This window comes from Geotrypetes seraphini, chromosome 4, assembly GCF_902459505.1.
Source record: "Geotrypetes seraphini chromosome 4, aGeoSer1.1, whole genome shotgun sequence".
NCBI classification, from domain to species: Eukaryota; Metazoa; Chordata; class Amphibia; order Gymnophiona; family Dermophiidae; genus Geotrypetes; species Geotrypetes seraphini.
The window spans coordinates 176,097,030-176,115,590 of record NC_047087.1 but is presented as its reverse complement, the minus strand read 5'-3'; the positions used below and the strand labels follow the sequence as shown (position 1 = coordinate 176,115,590).

General features: G+C 48.5%; 1 protein-coding gene across 5 annotated transcripts in view; it reads right to left on the bottom strand.

Moving 5' to 3' along the window:
• SLC38A7 (solute carrier family 38 member 7) overlaps positions 1–18,561 on the bottom strand; it is a 154,248-nt gene that overhangs the window by 14,233 nt on the left and 121,454 nt on the right. For 4 of the 5 annotated variants that reach the window (XM_033943313.1, XM_033943311.1, XM_033943314.1 and 1 more), the window contains one exon: positions 14,797–14,851. The exons of the other annotated variant lie outside the window; for it this stretch is intronic. In XM_033943313.1, the coding sequence (XP_033799204.1) occupies positions 14,797–14,851 (55 nt within the window). The remainder of the gene's footprint in view (positions 1–14,796; positions 14,852–18,561) is intronic. 5 annotated transcript variants of the gene reach the window in all.

Here is an 18,561-nt window from a genome sequence, read left to right as displayed (position 1 = left end):
GGTGAACACCCTGGGTGATGATGCGAGACCAAAGGGCAGCACTTTGTACTGATAGTGGTGATTCTGTATTTGGAATCGGAGGTAGCGACGTGAAGCCTGATGGATTGGAATGTGAGTGTAGGCCTCCTTGAGGTCCAGGGAACATAGCCAGTCGTGTTGAGATAGAAGAGGATAAAGTGTGGCAAGGGAGAGCATTCTGAATTTTTCCTTGACCAAACACTTGTTGAGGTTCCTGAGGTCTAGGATGGGACGAAGATCTCCCGTTTTCTTGGGTACCAGGAAGTAGCGGGAGTAAAATCCCTGACCTCTTTGGTCTGGAGGAACTTCTTCGATGGCATTGAGGAGGAGGAGGGATTGGACCTCCCTGAGAAGGAGTGGAGTTTGGGAGGAGTGAGAAGCAGACTCTACGGGAGGATGGTCTACAGGGAGAGTCTGGAACCTTAGTGAGTATCCGTGACGGATGATGTTGAGAACCCACAGGTCTGATGTGATGGCCTCCCAGCGTTGGAGAAAGATGGTGAGGCGGCCTCCGATAGGTTGAGGAAGAGGCATCGACGGTTGGAGACTGGCTATGCCCTAGAGAAAGGAGTCAAAAGGGCTGAGGAGGTTTAGTCTGAGGGAGAGGCTTGGTCGCCTGGTGAGACTGAGAGCGAGCCTGAGTGTGCTGTTGTTGGCGAGGCCGACGGGATTGATGTTGAGGAGGATTAAGCGGCCTAGCAGAGAAGCGACGTTGGTAAGAGGACTGAGGTCTGTATGGTCGCGCAGGTGGAGTCTTCTTTTTAGGCTTAATGAGGGTGTCCCATCTGGTCTCATGAGCCGAAAGTTTCTGTGTTGTGGTATCTAGAGACTCCCCAAAAAGTTCATCACCAAGGCAAGGTGCGTTGGCGAGACGGTCTTGGTGGTTCACATCAAGATCAGACACCCTCAGCCAGGCAAGGCGTCGCATGGCTACCGCCAGTGCAGAAGCTCGGGAAGTGAGCTCGAAGGAATCATAAATCGAGCGCACCATGAATTTTCTGAGCTGAAGGAGGGTGGAAATCTGTTGCTGGAAGAGCGGGACCTTACGCTCAGGTATATATTTTTGCAGAGCAGAAAGTTGTTGGACCAGGTGTTTCATATAAAATGAAAAATGAAAGGTGTAGTTGTTGGCCCTGTTAGCCAGCATGGCATTCTGGTACAGGCGCTTTCCAAATTTGTCCATTGTTTTCCCCTCTCTGCCAGGAGGGGTGGAGGCATAAACACTGGAACCCTGAGATTTTTTGAGAGTGGACTCTACGAGGAGGCTCTCATGGGGTAATTGGGGTTTATCAAATCCCGGAATAGGGATGACCTGGTATAAACTGTCCAGTTTTCTAGGGGCACCTGGAACAGTAAGGGGATTTTCCAAATTTTTATAAAATGTTTCCCGTAGGATATCATGTACGGGCAGTTTGAGAAATTCCTTGGGGGGTTGGTCGAAGTCCAAGGCTTCTAAAAAGGCCTGGGACTTCTTCGAGTCGGACTCAAGAGGTATGGAGAGAGCCGCAGACATCTCCCGAAGGAATTTCGTGAATGAGGATTGCTCGGGCTTGGAGGTGGATTCAGCCATGGAGGGTTCCTCATCTGTAGAAGAGGCATCCTCCTCGGTACCGAGTGGGGATTGCTCCCATAAGTCTGGGTCCCTGATAGCCGGCTCAGTATGGCGGGTTTTAGAAAGGGACTTGCCAGATCGCATGGATACGGTGCCGGGAGATGAAGACCGGCGTCGATCCCTGTTCCGGGAGGAATGGTGCCGATCCCGGTCCCGAGACGACCGGTGTCGATCTTGGGCCCGGGAGGGGTCCTCTGCGGAGCAAGTCTGAAGTGCAGGCTGGGCAGATAAGACCGGCATGGAAGTGTCCATCGGTACTGAGGGGGTGGACACCGGTGGAGTGGTGCGAGGCTCGGGCTGGACCGGTACCAGAAGGAGCGGTGCCAGTAGGGTCGGAAGGAGCTGTTGGAGTTGCTGTTGTAGCTGCTCCTGGAGTTTGTCCTGGAGGATGGCCGAGATGCGGTCCTCCAATGGGGGCACCGGTACCGTTTTAGATTTCTTCGGTACCATAGGTGCTGCTTGACGCTCCGGCGATGAGGAGGCCGATGACGAGGCACTCACCGAGATTGGAGCGGAGCGTTTACGGGATCGGCGGGACGCCGGAAGGACCGGGGTCACCGCTGTAACTGGAGGGCGCTCAAGGGAAGTGGAAGGCTTCTTAGCCGGCTTACCTGGCGCTATTGACCCCGAAGGAGGATCAGGCGGTGTCAAAGTGGTCGGTGCCGATTTAGGCGGTGCCGTCGACGTCGGGGCCTGATCCATGGTAGAACCGGTGCTGAAAAGAATATTTTGCTGTATTTGCCGGTTCTTAAGAGTGCGTTTCTTAAGAGTAGCACAGCGGGTGCAGGTGTCAGCCCGATGCTCTGGACCCAAACACTGAAGGCACCAGTTGTGTGGGTCAGTTAGAGAGATCGGGCGTGCACACCGCTGGCACTTCTTGAAGCCCGGTTGAGGGGGCATGAAGGGAAACATGGCCTCCGCGAAATCAAACCCGGAGGCTTGGATGATTACAACAGGCCCCGCCGGGGCCGGTTGCAAAAAACAAAGAAAAAATGACACGAGTTTTTTTTTGTTTTTTTTTGTAAGAAAATTAAGTCGAAAGACAAAAAATAGAACAAAAAGGGGTCAAAAAATCGCGAGCGGGAAGGCAAAAATAGAGTTTTCAACGGCCGTTGAAAAGCACATGCGTCTTCTTCGCTCCGCGGAAACGAAGAAACTGGAGACCACGCACTCCTCCGTCGGGCGGGAAGGCACTCGCGCATGCGCGGTGCGGCCAACTAGAACTTTCTAGTTAAAAAGGTCCGTACCGGGGCTCCGTCGGTGACGTCACCCATACGTTAAGAATATGCTGCCTGCTTGTCCTGGGATAATACAGATATACAATGTCGACTGGGTTGCCCTTGTCTATCTGCCTGTTTAATCCCTCAAAGAAGTGTGGTAAGTTCGTCAAGCAAGATCTTCCTTTGCTGATGCCATGCTGGCTGGTCCATCAAGAATAAGAGGTTAGCTTTCATAAACTACAAAAGATCACAGAAAGAGGAAGACAGGTATAAATATCTGGAAAAGTTAAGAGAGGATGGTCGTGTATTCAGGATAACAAAGATGCAAATGGAAGAAAAAAATAGCTGAAACGGTAAAACAGGGGGACAAAGAATTTTTAGATATATTATTGATACACAACATATTGCATGGAAACTCAGCTGCTCTCCTTATACAGATCATCTCAGCAACCTGGTCCACATCCAGAAGAATCCCTAACAGAATTCAAATGAACCTACCGCTCATAAGGAACCTTCAATACAAGCAAATTTTCAACTCCATGCTAAACTATCTGGGAGTAAAAACCTGGAACGATCTCCCAGAAACTATCAGAAAGGAGGCCGGGGGGGTCACGTGATGCAGCCTGTTTGAGCGGACGCACAATCGGAGAGCTCCCGCCCCACGGACATAATATCGGCACAAAACTCGATTTTTTCGCACCCTCTTAGGAATCGCGGGGTCCCGGGACAGGATATCAACAATTTCTGCTCAGTAGCCCGAGGGAGAGAATCCGTTGGAGCAGGGCATGCCCGTCAAACCGGCAAAAGGAACGCGGGACAAGCCCTCTCTCACCCCCTCTAAAATGGCGGCGGAGCCGGCCACCTTTACAATACCGGCGGGAGAATGGATCACTGATATTACACGCTCGGTGTCAGCGGCACTAGCGGACAGGCTCAATAAAATACAGTCGGCTGTGGATGAGATGAATGAGAAATTTGATTCCCACAGCCGACGGCTAGCGGAGGTAGAGCAGCGAGTGTCTGATCAGGAGGACACGTGCTCAGGCCTAACCACACAGGAAGAGGAGCTGCAAAAATCCAATCGGGAGTTACTGGCAGCCCTGGACGAGCAGGAGAACAGGAATCGTCGAAACAACCTGAGGTTGGTCGGGCTCCCGGAGTCGGTAAGCGAACAAGATCTCTATGCTGCCTTCAGCGCGTGGCTTCCTGAGCAACTAGGCCTGGCCGGGGGCGCTGAGAGCTTCACGTGTGAACGGGCGCATCGCATTGGAGCAAGACCTGCGGAAGGGGGGAGAGCGAGGTCTGCGATAGCCCGCTATGTCAATTGGAGGGAAAAGGAAATGATCCTCCGAGCTTACCGCAGGGCTGGGACCTTGGAATACAAGGGCTCCCGGGTTTATTTGTTCAATGACTACTCCGTGCGGGTGGCGGCCCAGCGTAAGACCATGGCGCCCTCCTGCACGGATCTCCACAACAAAGGAATTAAGTTTGCATTGGTCTACCCGGCGAAACTTCGGGTCTGGCACAATGGACAAACCCTGACTTTCCATTCTAGTAAAGAAGCCAAGACGTTTCTGGCAAAGCTGCCTGCTTGATGACTTTTCTTTGCACGCTGCAGCTAAAGGGGTTCGGTGTTTATTTACCTTTTATTTCATCATTACAATGAGCTGGAGCCCATTTGGCTATGAATGTGGAGATAGCATGTGCTTCAGTGTTTTACTGCAAGTTCAGCGGATGTAAGATCCTGGCACCACGTGGAAAGTCCTACTATCCAGCTAAGACTCTGCCATTATGACTGCTGTGGGGGATCTGCTCTGGTGGACCGCATATTCTGCCGTCTCGCTGCGCTGACAAGGACCTGGGCTTCTACTTCCTCTTCGATCTTGCCCCATCTTCTGGAATCCTTTGGGTTCTATCTGGCAGGAGACGCCGTGACCAGCCTGGCATCGGATGCGGCACAGCGAGGCTCCTTCGCAGATCCGGACATGGACATGACAGAGATATTTTACTGCCTTTAGAGCTATGTTTATGTTTCTTTCTGGAGGGGTGGTGGAACCTTTTGGGATGTGGTGGGGGAGAGTCCTGAGGGGGGGAGGTCTCCGGACAGGCTGGGGGATATATTTGGGTATGTATGCTGGTTGGGAGGGCACAGCATGGAGGGTTGGGAAGAGGGGAGGCGGGTTACAGGGGGGACGTGGGGAAGAGCATGTGTGGGGGTGTGTGTATGAATGGTGGTTGTGTGCAGGGGGGGTTACTTGGGGGCTAAGGTTGATGGGGCATGGGGCATATGGATCCAGAGTACGGCGGGGCTCGGCTGGGAGGCCTCGTCCACATTCAAGTATTATGCTAGCAAAGGCTCAGTTCTTGAATGGAGCGTGGACAATGGATAACTCTCTGGGCTTCTGGGAGACTGTTACCCCAGGGGACGCTGTGGTATGCAACCTGTCCCTCTCATTGCTATGGCTGATCTAAAAATTGCCACCTTCAATGTAGATGGCATCAGGTCCCCAGTTAAACGATCTCGTATACTCACTCACTTGCGTAACCTGAAAGCGGATGTGGCTTTCTTACAGGAGACCCACCTAACCCAGATTGAGCATTCCAAGTTGAGAAGGAATTGGTTCGGGGAGGTCTGCTCCTCTACTTCTGGAGGTCGACAGAGAGGGGTGGCAATTTTATTTCAAAAGCGCTTACCCTTTATTCTGCATAAACAATTGACGGATCGGGAGGGGAGATATGTTATTGCCATGGGGGAGGTTTGAGGTCTAAAGCTATTGTTCTGTAATTTATATGCACCAAATTCTTACTGTCATAAATTTTTCTCCACAGTCCTCTCCATGGTATCGGCGTACCCGGACTATCAGGTGATCCTGGGGGGAGACATGAACATTACTGCAGACCCGGGGGTAGATTGCAAGCCTCCCAGGGGTAGTCTAAGGGATCACGATAACAAAGGGGTGGGATTTCTGGCACAGCACTTAGGCCTGGTGGACGTTTGGCGGGCACTACACCCGTATGATTCGGACTTTACCTTTTACTCTCATGTCCACAAAGTTTATGCCCGTTTAGATTATATATTACTTGACCAAAGGTTGTTCTCCAGAACTGCTGTGTCGGACATAGTGGAATCTACGGTTTCTGACCATGCCTCCGTGGATCTCACTCTGTCCCTTGCAGCAGGTGGCAAGGCTTCATCCTGGAAAATGGCGCCGTTTCTGTACCACGATCAGGAATTTCGGACTTATCTACAGGCGCGCTGGGTAGATTACCAGGCCACAAATGACACCCCCGAAATAGGGCCGGTATCCTATTGGTATGCCTCCAAGGCTGTCTTACGGGGGGCATGTGATTGCATACACGGCTGCCAAACGTCGGGCTAGGGGAGCGGAACTCTTATCACTCACGCAACAGCTGCATCAATTCCGCAGGGCCCACATCTCCTCCTTGTCAGACTCCGACACATCGGAATACAAGACAATTCGAGACCGCATTGAGGCATTACTTCACCAGAGAGTGGAACAAACACTTGCGTTCCAATGGTATAATATGCACAGATGGGGGGGTAAAACGGGGAAACTATTGGCCAATCTAGTGCGCTCATATAAAAAACGTCAACTCATTACTGCGATTCGCGATACCACGGGACTCAGGCATGAGGGGGAACGCCAAATTGCAGAACAGTTCGTCCGGTATTATGAGACCCTGTATGGTAAACGCCCGCTGGATGAGATTGCTCTCGCGGAATTTTTCCGGGGCCTTTCTCTACCACACTTGGAGGAGGAGCAGGCTACAAACCTGTGCCTCCCTATATCCGAGGCTGAGGTCCGCGTCTCCATACGGTCTCTCAAACTAGCGAAGGCGCTGGGTCCGGACGGGTTCAGTCCCGAATACTACCGGATTCTCGAGGACCTGGTGGCGCAACCATTGAGCGCGATGTACAACGCAGTAGCGGACACAGGGGTTTTTTTTCCGGATAACATGGCCCACATTGTTCTGCTCCCAAAGCCAGGTAAGGACCCGGATTTAGTTGGGTCGTTTCGTCCCATATCTCTTCTTGACCAGGATATTAAACTTTTGGCCGTGACACTGGCGAGGCGTTTGAACCACTTTCTCCCTGATCTTGTCCACCCTGACCAGGTTGGGTTTGTACCGGGCCGCTACACCTCTATGAACCTGATGAAGGCCTTGGGTGCGATTCATGACAGGGTGGGACGGGGTGGTTAGGAGGCGGTGGCGGGATTGGATATGGAGAAGGCGTTCGATAGCATCTCTTGGGACTATCTCTTTTATGTCCTACGCAGGAGTGGCTTTCGGGGTGAGTTTTTGGCCTGGGTGTCGGCTTTGTATCACAACCCCAGGGCGCGTTTGCTGATCAACGGGGGCCTGACCGGGGATTTTGGTCTGCGGAGGGGCACGAGGCAGGGATGCCCTCTATCACCCCTTCTTTTTCTTTTGGCCATCGAGCCCCTAGCGGCTAAGATCCGCCAAGACGAGACCATCAAGGGTATAGTGGTCAGGGGACAGGAATGCAAACTTGGCTTATTTGCTGATGACATCTTACTTTATATGGATCAGGTTTCAGTGCATCTGCCTAGAGCACTGGCGGTGATCCATGCTTTCGGAGCCCTGTCGGGTTTACAAGTTAACTGCAGCAAGTCGGAACTTCTACTGTTGTTTGGGGGTCCGGTGATGCCTTGGCACGCGGAGTTGCCCATTGCTCCCACGACTAAACCGATGCACTACTTGGGAATATATCTTAGTACTGACCTGCCCACCTTTTACAATGCCAATGTCCGAAAGCAACTTGAAGCTATTGGGAAATTGTGCCAGGCCTGGCAGGAGCTACCATTGGGTATCTTGGGACGGGTAGCACTGGTAAAGATGGTGCTGGTCCCGAAGCTTTTGTACCCTCTGCAGACTATGCCCCTTTGGCTTACTAGGCGGGACGAATACGCTTTCAAATCCACCATTTCTCGTTTCATTTGGAGGTCTCGTGTGCCTCGAATCGCGATGTCCAAACTTATTCTAGATAAACAACTGGGGGGATTAAATGTCCCGGATATTTGGCTTTACAACGTAGCGTCTCTTCTTCGCTGGATACATGAGGGTTACACTGGGTGTAGTCGGTACTCCCCACGGGGCTGGTTGGCCGGCTGGAGCTCCCCTTTTCACTTCTTGAACACATTGCATCGACAGGACGACCCTGGGAGGCGCTATCACGTATGCTTTCGTTTTTTACGGCCGTTTCGACTGGCCTGGTGCTGGTGGCGACGCAGACAACAGCTGCCGACGGAGGTGTCTCCCTACATACGTCTGACAGGGAATTCCAAGTTCCTGCCGGGCTGGGGTAAATCTGTATTTCAGCACTGGGAGGCCCAAGGTTGTGTGGCGATGGAACACCTCCTTGACTTATCCCCGGATGGATTTCCATCCTTCCAGCAAGTGCGGGATGCGTGGGGTCTTCCCTCTTGTTACTTATTTTCTTATTTTCAAGTGCGTCATTATTGGGAAGTGGAATGCAGAAGAGGTGTTAACCGTTGGGTTAAGGGCCCCCTGGACACTCTTTTTTCAGCTACTCCGCCCATAGCTAATTCACTCGCTCACTGGTACAGAGTCCTCAAAACATCTCTTTCCTTGTCGGTGCTTCATCCTATGCGGGTCGCCTGGGAACGGGACATAGGACAGGAAATCCCTGAACCATATTTTTTAGCATGTTTTAGCACTCTATATTCATATACTAAATCCGCTGACCTCCAGGAACTCCAGTATAAGATCCTTCACCGGGCCCACTTCACTGCTCACAGAGGGGCACGCCTTGGGTTCTGGGATAGTGACGCTTGTGTTAAATGCAAAATCAGCGTAGGCACATATCTTCACTCTCTTCTGGAATGCCCCAAATTGGATATATGGCGGGAGGCACTCGCCTTGCTAGAGCGCGCTGTGCAAAGCAGTATTGACTGGGACTATGGGTTCCTCCTCCTGGGTCTGCAGACCTCCCTCCAGGATCAGGGTTTCACCATCCCCCAATGTAGATTTTTTTACAATGTAATACTTGTAGTGAAAAAACTGATTTTGACCTATTGGATGTCGGAGGAGCCACCTCCGCTCCCACATTGGAGGAGCAGACTTCGGGAAGTAATACAATTCGAAATTCGACTACATGCTCGGTCTCCAAATGTGCTCAAACAACATTATGTCGGTCTGTGGGAGAGGCTGAGGGACCTGGTGCCATCGCATGATCATGGAGGGGGGCGGGTGCCTATCTAGTTTTGTCACTTCACGCTCTTCCTGTAATGCCCATACTTTCGCCCCACTGCTTCTACTCACTTTTTCTGCTTGTTATCTCAGGGAGGGGTGGGCGGGTGGGGGGGAGGGAAGCGAGGGTCTGAGTGTTTTGCGTGAGAGGTATGGATGGTGCAGTGTGTGATTGGAAAAAAGAGAAATGGGTGTGGGATCGCCGCCCCCATGGGGCGACATTGTTTTCTTCTGTTGTCCTTTAACACTTATGTCTCCAATGACCCGGACGCCATTTGTAGTTGCTGCACTTTGTTTTTGTACAGGGGGATATGTTTGGGAGGTTCTGCACCTGTTATTGTTCCCTTGCCTGATATGGACACTTATCGTCTCGCTGTAATTTGATGTTGCGCCCTGTTGGGTGGTGTATCTCTCACTGCTAATAAATATATGTTTAAAAAAAAAAAGAAAGGAGGCCAACTACTCCTTTCAAAAAAACCCTGAAACATACCTCTTTAACAATTAATATCTGCCTTCCCTCTTCTTCTCCTACTTCCCTCCCTGTTTACTCTTCAGTCACCTAGAGCTTGTATAGGTTTGTGTGACTCACAAATAGAAGATTAGATTAGATTAGTGATAGGAAGAAGTACAAAAGTGGCATTGTGAGACTTAAAGGTGAAAGGGAGAAATATGTAGAAGCTGATAAAGAAAAGGCTGAGTTGCTTAACAAATATTTATGTTTTGTGTTCATGGCTGAAGCACCAGGAGCAGGACCACAGAAAACTAACATGAATAGGGATGGAGGAGTGGTAGACCCTAATCGATTTTCAGAAGATGTTCATGAAGAGCTAGATAAAATAAAAGTAGACAAAGCAATGGGGCCAGATGGTGTACATCCAAGAGTGCTGAAGGAACTTTGGGAAGTTCTGATGACTCTGCTGACTGACCTTTTCAATGAGTCTCTAGAGTCAGGAGTGGTACCGGAGGACTGGAGAAGGGCGGATGTGGTCTCTCTCCATAAAAATGGAAGCAAGGAAATAATAGTAGAGAATTACAGGCCGGTAAGTCTGACTTCTGTGATAAGCAAATTAATGGAAATGTTTTTAAAATAGAGAATGATGAAGTTTCTGGAATCCTTTGGATTACAAGACCGGAGGCAAAATGGATTCATTAGAGGTAGGTCTTGTCAGTCAAATATGATCAATTTCTTTGAGTGAGCGACCAGAGAACTGAATAGAGGGAGTGTGCTAGATGTGGTATATTTAGATTTTAGCAAAGCCTTTGACAGTGTTCCACACAGATGTCTAATAAATAAACTGAGTGTCATCAGGATGGGTCGCAAAGTGACAGGCTGGATCAAGAACTGGTTGAGTGGAAGGCGACAGAAGGTAGTGATCAATGGAGATCACTCTGAGGAAAGGGATTTTACCAGTGGTGTGCCTCAAGGTTCTGTTTTTGGGCCGGTTCTTTTTTTACATTTTTATAAACGATATTGCTGCAGGGCTGTCAAGTAAGATTTGTCTCTCTGCGGATGATACCAAAATCTGCAATAGAGTAGACATGCTGGATGGTGTGAACATGAAGAAAGACCTGGCGAAGCTTGAAGAATGGTCTGAAATTTGGCAGCTAAAATTTAATGCTAAAAAATGCAAGTTCATGCATTTGGGCTGCAAAAACCCAGTTTAGGGGGTGAAGAACTTATGTGCACAACAGAAGAGTGGGACTTGGCTGTGATTGTATGTAGAGAATGACACGGGGAAAAAATCTGTCCCCGTCACTGCACCGTCCCCGGCCCACCATCCTCTGCACCGCCCCGTCACCGCCGTTCCGTTCACTGCCCCATCACCGTCACCCCTTTAACCGCCCCGTCACCGCCACCCCTTTCACCGCCCCGTCACCGCCACTGCCATCCCATTCACCGCCCCGTCACCGTCCCCGTCTAGCACCCATTTTCTTCCCTCCGCTCCCCCATAGTCTGGCATCTGTCTTCTTCCCTACCAGCGTCTTCTCCCCACTCTGCCTTCCACATTTCCTTTCAGGGTCTGTTCCTCTCTACCCTCTTTCAATGTCTGTTCTATTCCTTTCCACCACCATCCTTCCCTCCCTCCTTTACCATCTGTTCCTTTCTACCACCCTTCTTTCATATCTTCTATCAGTCCCCCCACCATCACTAGCAGTCTCTCTTCTCCCTTACCATGAGCAAATAGAACTTCTGAAAATTGTATTGCTGAGGCATTATTTCTAGTACGCCTTTTTTTCCAGATGGATAATGACATCAATTTTATAATTCTTACTGTCTGCTCTGATTTCATTCACAATTTGGTTTGTGTTTTGTACCTGAGGATTCCATGAGGCATTTAACCTTTTCCTGTCTCTTCTGTGATTTCAAGTTGATTCCTTCAATAATGGAGTCTCAAGGCAGTAGCAGTTTTCTATTTTGGGCTCTTTTGACATTGTTTAAGGGATTTCTTGTACATTTAGTGCTGGTCTTCTTTGATGAGGTCACTTCAGAATCTATTTCCAAGGAAGAGAAACTTTTTCCCTTTCACCCCCTCCTTCCTTGTGTGAGCCGGAACACGCGGTCCCCGCAAGCAAGTAATTTTATATCATTTTCATTCTATTCATTCATAGAAATTAAAGTCTAGATAATGCCAGTCACATAACAAAACATGATTTTACAAAAATAATTCCCTACACAGTCAAGCCTGCAAGGATTACTAGATGTCTTTCAGCAGCTCCCCTCCCTCCCTCCCCCTTACCTTTGTGGCCAAGTCAAAATGATCTACCAACAATAAAATTTTAAAATGCAAAGCACGCTGTACGCAGAGAAAATGTTAATTATCATTTATATTCCGCGGGTTTTCAAAGAGGTCAAGGCAGATGACTTTATGCAATGTCACCTCAGTAACAACTATACAAAAATAGACAAATATTCCCCCTCCCTTTTTACTAAACTGCGATAGCGGTTTTTAGCGCAGGGAGCTGCGCTGAATGCCCCACGCTGCTCTCGACGCTCATAGGCTCCCTGCGCTAAAAACCGCTATTGCGTTTTAGTAAAAGGGGGCCATAGTGCAAAATATAGACAGCAGATATAAATTCTCAAAACGGACCATTTTGATCACTAAGTTGAAAATAAAATCATTTTTCCTACCTTTTTGTCTGGTGATTTCATGAGTCTCTGGTCCTTCTTCTGATCCTTCTTCTTTCTTCTCCTGCCCCCCCCCCCTCTTTCTTTCTCTCTCCCCCTGGCTCCCCTCTTTCTTTCTGCCTTTCTTTCTCTCCCTCTTGACCCCTTTATTTCTGCCTTTCTTTCTCTCTCCCCTTGGTCCCCCTCTTTCTTTCTGCCTTTCTTTCTCTCTCCCCCTGACCCCTCTTTATTTCTGCCTTTCTTTCTCTCTCCCCCTGCCCCCCTCTTTATTTTTTCCTTTCTTTCTCTCTCCCCCTAGCCCCCACAAAGCCATCGTGACAATTTCTCCACTTCCACGATTCTTTCCCTACCCTCACCCCCAAGCAAGCAGCCGATTTCACCCTGCTCCTTCCTCGATGTCCTGAACTTCATCGGGCAGCAGCAGCATTCACAATTCACTGATGTTGCCCGCTTCAGGCCTTCCTCTCTGTCGGGTCCTATCTTCATGAAAACAGGAAGTAGGCAGGACCCGGCAGAGAACAAGGCCTGAAGCCGGCAACAGCAGCGAATTGTAAACGCTGCTGCTGCCCGAAGAAGGTAATGGAGCACCGAGGCAGACCGCTTCTCCCCCCTCCCAGCCGAATCCCCGCTGACCCTCCTATCTCCCCCCCCCCGTGAACCTTTCCGACCCTCCCAGCGAGAGCAGCAAACTTCCTTCGCAGCTTTCTCCTCCCTCTGCCGCGTCACTGATGACGCTACTGGAGGGAGGTTTGCTGCTTTCGCTGGGAGGGTCGGAAAGGTTCACTTGGGGGGGGAGATAGGAGGGTCAGCGGGGGTTCGGCTGGGAGGGGGGAGAAGCGGTCTGCCTCGGTGCTCCAAGGCCTGGCGCCATTACTTTTTTCGCCCCTCCCGCCCCCCCCCCCTTGGTACGCTACTGCTCTCCAGCTCTCCTTAGTTTGCCGGTTTTCTTTTTCGGCGACCGGCACGCTTTCAAAGAGCCGCGCACGCGCGGCAGCTCAAAGTTCAATCTTCTGCTCTGCTGCAACTTCCTGTTTCCGGTTGGGTCAGAGCAGAAGATTGAATACTGAGCAGCCGCGCGTGCGCGGCTCTTTTGAAAGCGTTCCGGTCGCCGAAAAAGAAAGCCGGCAAACTAAGGTGAGGTGGAGAGAGGAAGCTGGTTAAACGATCGAGCCGGCGTGCGGGTGGGCGGATGGGGGTGCGGGGACCGCACGATCCTTTATGCCTCACTGCGGTGACAAGACCATTCACCACTCCACGGGGCGGTGATGGCCTTGTCCCCGTCCCCGCAGAGGCTGCTAATTTTCATTCCCTGTTTTTGGTGGGTTACCCGCGGCTAAACGCAGTAGCCGCGGGTAAACCGCCACCGTGTTATTCTCTAATTGTATGTGATGATCTTAAAGTGGCCAAACAGGTTGAAAAGGTGACGGTGAAATCTAGAAGAATGCTAGGGTGCATAGATGTTTCTGTATAAGACTTTGGCGAGACCTCATTTAGAATATTGTGTACAATTCTGGAGGCTGCGCCTTCAAAAAGATATAAAAAGGATGCAGTCGGTCCAGAGGAAGGCTACTAAAATGGTGTGTGGTCTTCGTCATAAGGTGTATGGGAACAGACTTAAAGATCTCAATCTGTATACTTTGGAGGAAAGGCGGAAGAGGGGAGATTTGATAGACATTTAAATACCTACGTGGCATAAATGCACAAGAGTCAAGTCTCTTTCATTTGAAAGGAAGCTCTGGAATGAGAGGGCATAGGATGAAGTTAAGAGGTGATAGACTTAGGAGTAATCTAAGGAAATACTTTTTTTTACAGAAAGGGTGGTAGATGCATGAAACAGTCTCCCAGAAGAGGAGACACTGTGTCTGAATTCAAGAAAGCCTGGGATAGGCACATGGGATTTCTTAGAGAGAGGAAGAGATAATGGTTACTGTGGTTGGGCAGATTGGATGGGCCATTATCTGCCATCATGTTTCTATGTTCTATGTGAAGCATGGGGAGGAGGAGGGAGGGAGGGATTGGGTTTGCCTCTTGCCAATTTTCTTTCAAATTGGGGGGGAGACGTCATGGCTGTAGGGAGTGGGCATCCCTTCTGCCAATTTTTTTTGCGGCAGGGTGGGAGGAGGGGTGCTTTTTTTCTTTAATAGGTAGGATATTGTGTGTATTTAACACACACAGCATCTGTGCCCATTAAAAACAACAAAGAAAGTATCATGCCCCAAACAGCTGAGTGGCAGGAGGCTTTCCCCTGCCGGCTCTGGGCATGGGTGAGATTCGCTCTTACAGCTGTCAATCGGACGGGAGAGTTGGGGATTACAATGGACCTCTGCATGAATCATTTGCATGCAAACCTTTTAGTGCATCAATAGCTCTTTTTGAATCGGCCAAAAAATTGGATCCGAGCAAACCCCCCTCCAATCTTACCGATCCTCTTAGGTCCAAGTTACTTAGATCATCCCAACAAAATTCTTAATAGTTCCCACCTTAGTGAAATATAGAGACAATTCATGACAGAAAAAGAAGAAAAAAAAATTAGAGCAAAGCAGCACAAGTAAGTATTTCATTACCTTCTCGATTTGGTCTCCTGGATTTCAGAAAGCTTAGCTTCAATCAAACACAGCCCTGGCAGCAGTAAAATTAACAATGAATACATCAACAATGAAAATATTCAGCATAACTTCCTGTCTTATAGTGATTGCATATGATATAAAAAAATACTTTGGAGACAGAATGGCTGATTCTTTAAATTTCTCCTTCCCCACAATATGGGTATGACAAGGTAGGCGATGGTGATAGTAGTAACACTAGTGGTGAGTGGTGTATGTGAAGCATAAATAAGGGGTACTGAATTAAATTAGGAGCATTCAGAAGTCCTACATATACATCATTATTAAGCAGAACTCAGAAGCTGTTAACAGCAGGGCTGTGGAGTTGGAGTCATGAAATCAGATGCAATTATAAGGTTACAAGAATAGGAAAAATATACTGACTCCAACTAAACGTAAATGGTAATGTGCTAATTCAAATTTCATAGATATTAATTCTATTAACTTAGTTTTTCTTTTCAGGAAGCAATTTAGGTAATATAAAAAATCCACAATGGCATAGCTATAGCCTTTAAACCCAAACTTTAATGGGATAAGATGCTACAAAGTAGCTTGATGATTCATGTTGGCAGTGATGAAAAGCACAGTTACTTACCATAACAGGTGTTATCCAGGGACAGCAGGCAGATATTCTCACATGTGGGTGACGTCACCAACAGAGCCCCCGATACGGACACTTCAAAAGTGCATCGCCACTTTAAGACCTGAGAAAGTTTGCGATAGCCCGCACCATGCATGTGCGAGTACATTCCTGCCCGACATAGGCATGCGATCCCTCAGTTTAGATAAACCAGCTAAGAAGCCAACCAGGGGAGGTGGATGGCTTGTGAGAATATTTGCCTGCTATCCCTGGATAACACCCGTTACGGTAAGTAACTGTGCTTTATCCCAGGACAAGCAGGCACATTTGGGTGGGACTGTTGGCCTTCAAGAAAATAAATTTTGTAATACTGACTGGCTGAAGTGCCCATCCTGTCTGGAGAAAGACTCAAGACAATAATGAGAGGTGAATGTATGAACCAAGGACCGGATGTCAACCTTGCAAATCTCTTCAATAAGAGTAGATCTGAGGAAAGCTACAAACCTTATGGACCTTATGGGCTGTGAAACGACTCTCCAGTTGCAGTCCAGCCTGAGCATAACAGAACGATATGCAGGCAGCCAACCAGTTGGAAATCATTCTCTTGGAAATAGGTTGCCCCAACTTATTAGGATCAAAAGAGACAAAAAGTTGTGGAGAAGTTCTATGTGGCTTTGTTTGTTGATGTAATAGGCCAAAGTACGCTTAGTTTCAAGTTTCAAGTCCAAAGTGTGAAGCGCTGTTTCTCCTGCATGAGAATGAGGCTCAGGGAAAAAAATTGGAAACAGAATTGACTGACTGAGATGAAAATCAGTTAACAACTTTTGGGAGAAACTTAGGATGCGTGCGAAGAACCACCTTGTCATGATGAAAAACTGTGAAAGGTGGATCTGCTCCTAACGCCTGAAGCTCACTGACTCTCCTTGCTGAAGTGAGTGAGATGAGAAACACAGTTTTCCAGGTAAGAAATTTGAGATGTGCTGTAGCCATTGGTTCAAATGGAGACTTCATTAACCTGAAAAGAACCACATTAAAGTCCCAGACGACCTTGCAAGGTGGTTTCACGTTAAACAGTCCTTTCCCAAATCTGGAGACCAAAAGATGAGCAATGAGAGGTTTGCCTTCGACTAGTCTATGAAATGCAGTAATAGCACTGAGATGGACTCTGATAGATGTATATTTGAGTCCCGAATCAGAGATGAAGAAGATAATCAAGTACCAGATCAACTGATAAGGAAACTGAATCATGATAATGAAGATACCAGGAAGAAAAACAAGTCCACTTTTGTAGGTAACATTGTTGAGTGGTCGGTTTTCTGGAAGCATTTACAATATCTCGGACTGCTGAGAGAGATGGAGATCAGATGCATTCAGCCCAAAAGAAACCAAGATGTCAGGTGCAAGGATGGCAGGTTGGGATGTAGGAGAGATCCTTGATTCTGTGTGAGCAGAGTAGGAAAAATTGGTAGAGGTATTGGCTTCCTGGTGCTGAGTTGAAGTAGAAGGGAGAACCAATGTTGTCTGGGCCACTGAGGAGCAATGAGAATCATGGTGGCCAATTCCTGCTTGAGTTTGAAAAGTCTTCAAAATGAGAGGCATGGGAGAAACACATTTGCATCCAATCTAGGAGAAATGAATCGGCTTCCAGACAGTGAGGTGTATAAAGTCTGAAGCAGAATTAGGGGCAACTTGTGATTGAGGGGAGATGTGAACAAGTCCACTTGAGGAGTGCCCCATTGTACAAAGATGGGTTAGAGAGCTGAATGTCCATTTGTGAGGCTGAAGAATTCTGCTGAGATTGTCTGCCAAGGAATTCTGTTCCCCCTGAATGTAGACTGCTCTCAGAAAGATGTTGTGAGCAGTCGCCCAAAGCCATATCTTCTGAGACTCTTGACAAAGAAGGCGAGAGCCTGTGCTTCCCTGCTTCTTTATGTAGTACGTTGCTACTTGATTGTCTGTACGAAGCAGGAGTACCTGATTGTTGAGAAGATGCTGGAAAGCTTTGAGAGCATAATAAATTGCCCTGAGTTCCAGAAGATTGATATGGAATTTTTGCTCCCTGGAGGATCAATGACCTTGAGTCCAGATGCGCGCGCCCCCCCCCAAAGCATAAGTCGAGGCGTCTGTTGTTAGCACCTGGCAATGAGGGGGTAAGTGAAAAAGGAGACCTCTGGACAAACTGGAGGAAACCATCCACCATTGAAGTGACTGTCGAAGAGATGAGGTCACAGAAATATGCTGTGAGAGTCGATCTGTCACTTGAGACCACTGAGAAGCAAGGACCCATTGAGGAGTGAGAAGATGAAGCCTGACCAGAGGTGTGACATGGACTGTGGAGGCCATGTGGCTTAGGAGAACCAGTATGTGACATGCAGAGATTGTCTTTAAGAGAAGCACGTGCTGACACAGTTGCAGGAGAATTTGGAGATGGTCCGGCGGTAGAAAGGCTCTCATACGAGTAGTGTCGAGAATGGCCCTAATGAACTGTAGACTTTGAGATGGATAAAGGTTTGATTTGGGGAAATTGATCTCGAAACCTAGAGTTTGAAGAAAAAAAATTGTAAGATTTGTCCCTTGAGCAACCGCCAGAAATGAATGATGTTTGATTAGCCAGTTATCTAGATAGGGGAAGACTTGGAGACCATGAGACCTCAGGGCAGCCGCCACCACAACCAGGGACTTTGTGAAGACTCTTGGGGAAGATGCCAGGCCAAAAGGAAGAACCTTGTATTGGTAATGACAATGATTGACTTGAAATTGAAGATATTTTCTGGAAGCCCGATGAATTGGTACATGGGTGTAGGCTTCCTTGAGATCGAGAGAGCATAGCCAGTCGATGTGAGACAAGAGAGGATAGAGAATGGCTAGGGATAGCATAAGAAATTTTCCTTGCTAAAAATTTGTTGAGAGCTCTGAGATCTAGAATAGGACACATTCCTCCCATCTTCTTCGATACTAAGAAGTAACGGGAATAAAACCCCTGATGCTGATTCACAGGAACTTCCTCAATGGCGTTGAGAAGCAAGGATTGAATCTCCTGAAGAAGATGAGAGGACTTTGGATGGTTGGAAGCAGACTCTCTTGAAGGATGATCTGGAGGGAAGGTCATGAAGTGTAGAGAGTAACCCTTCCAAATGATGTTCAAA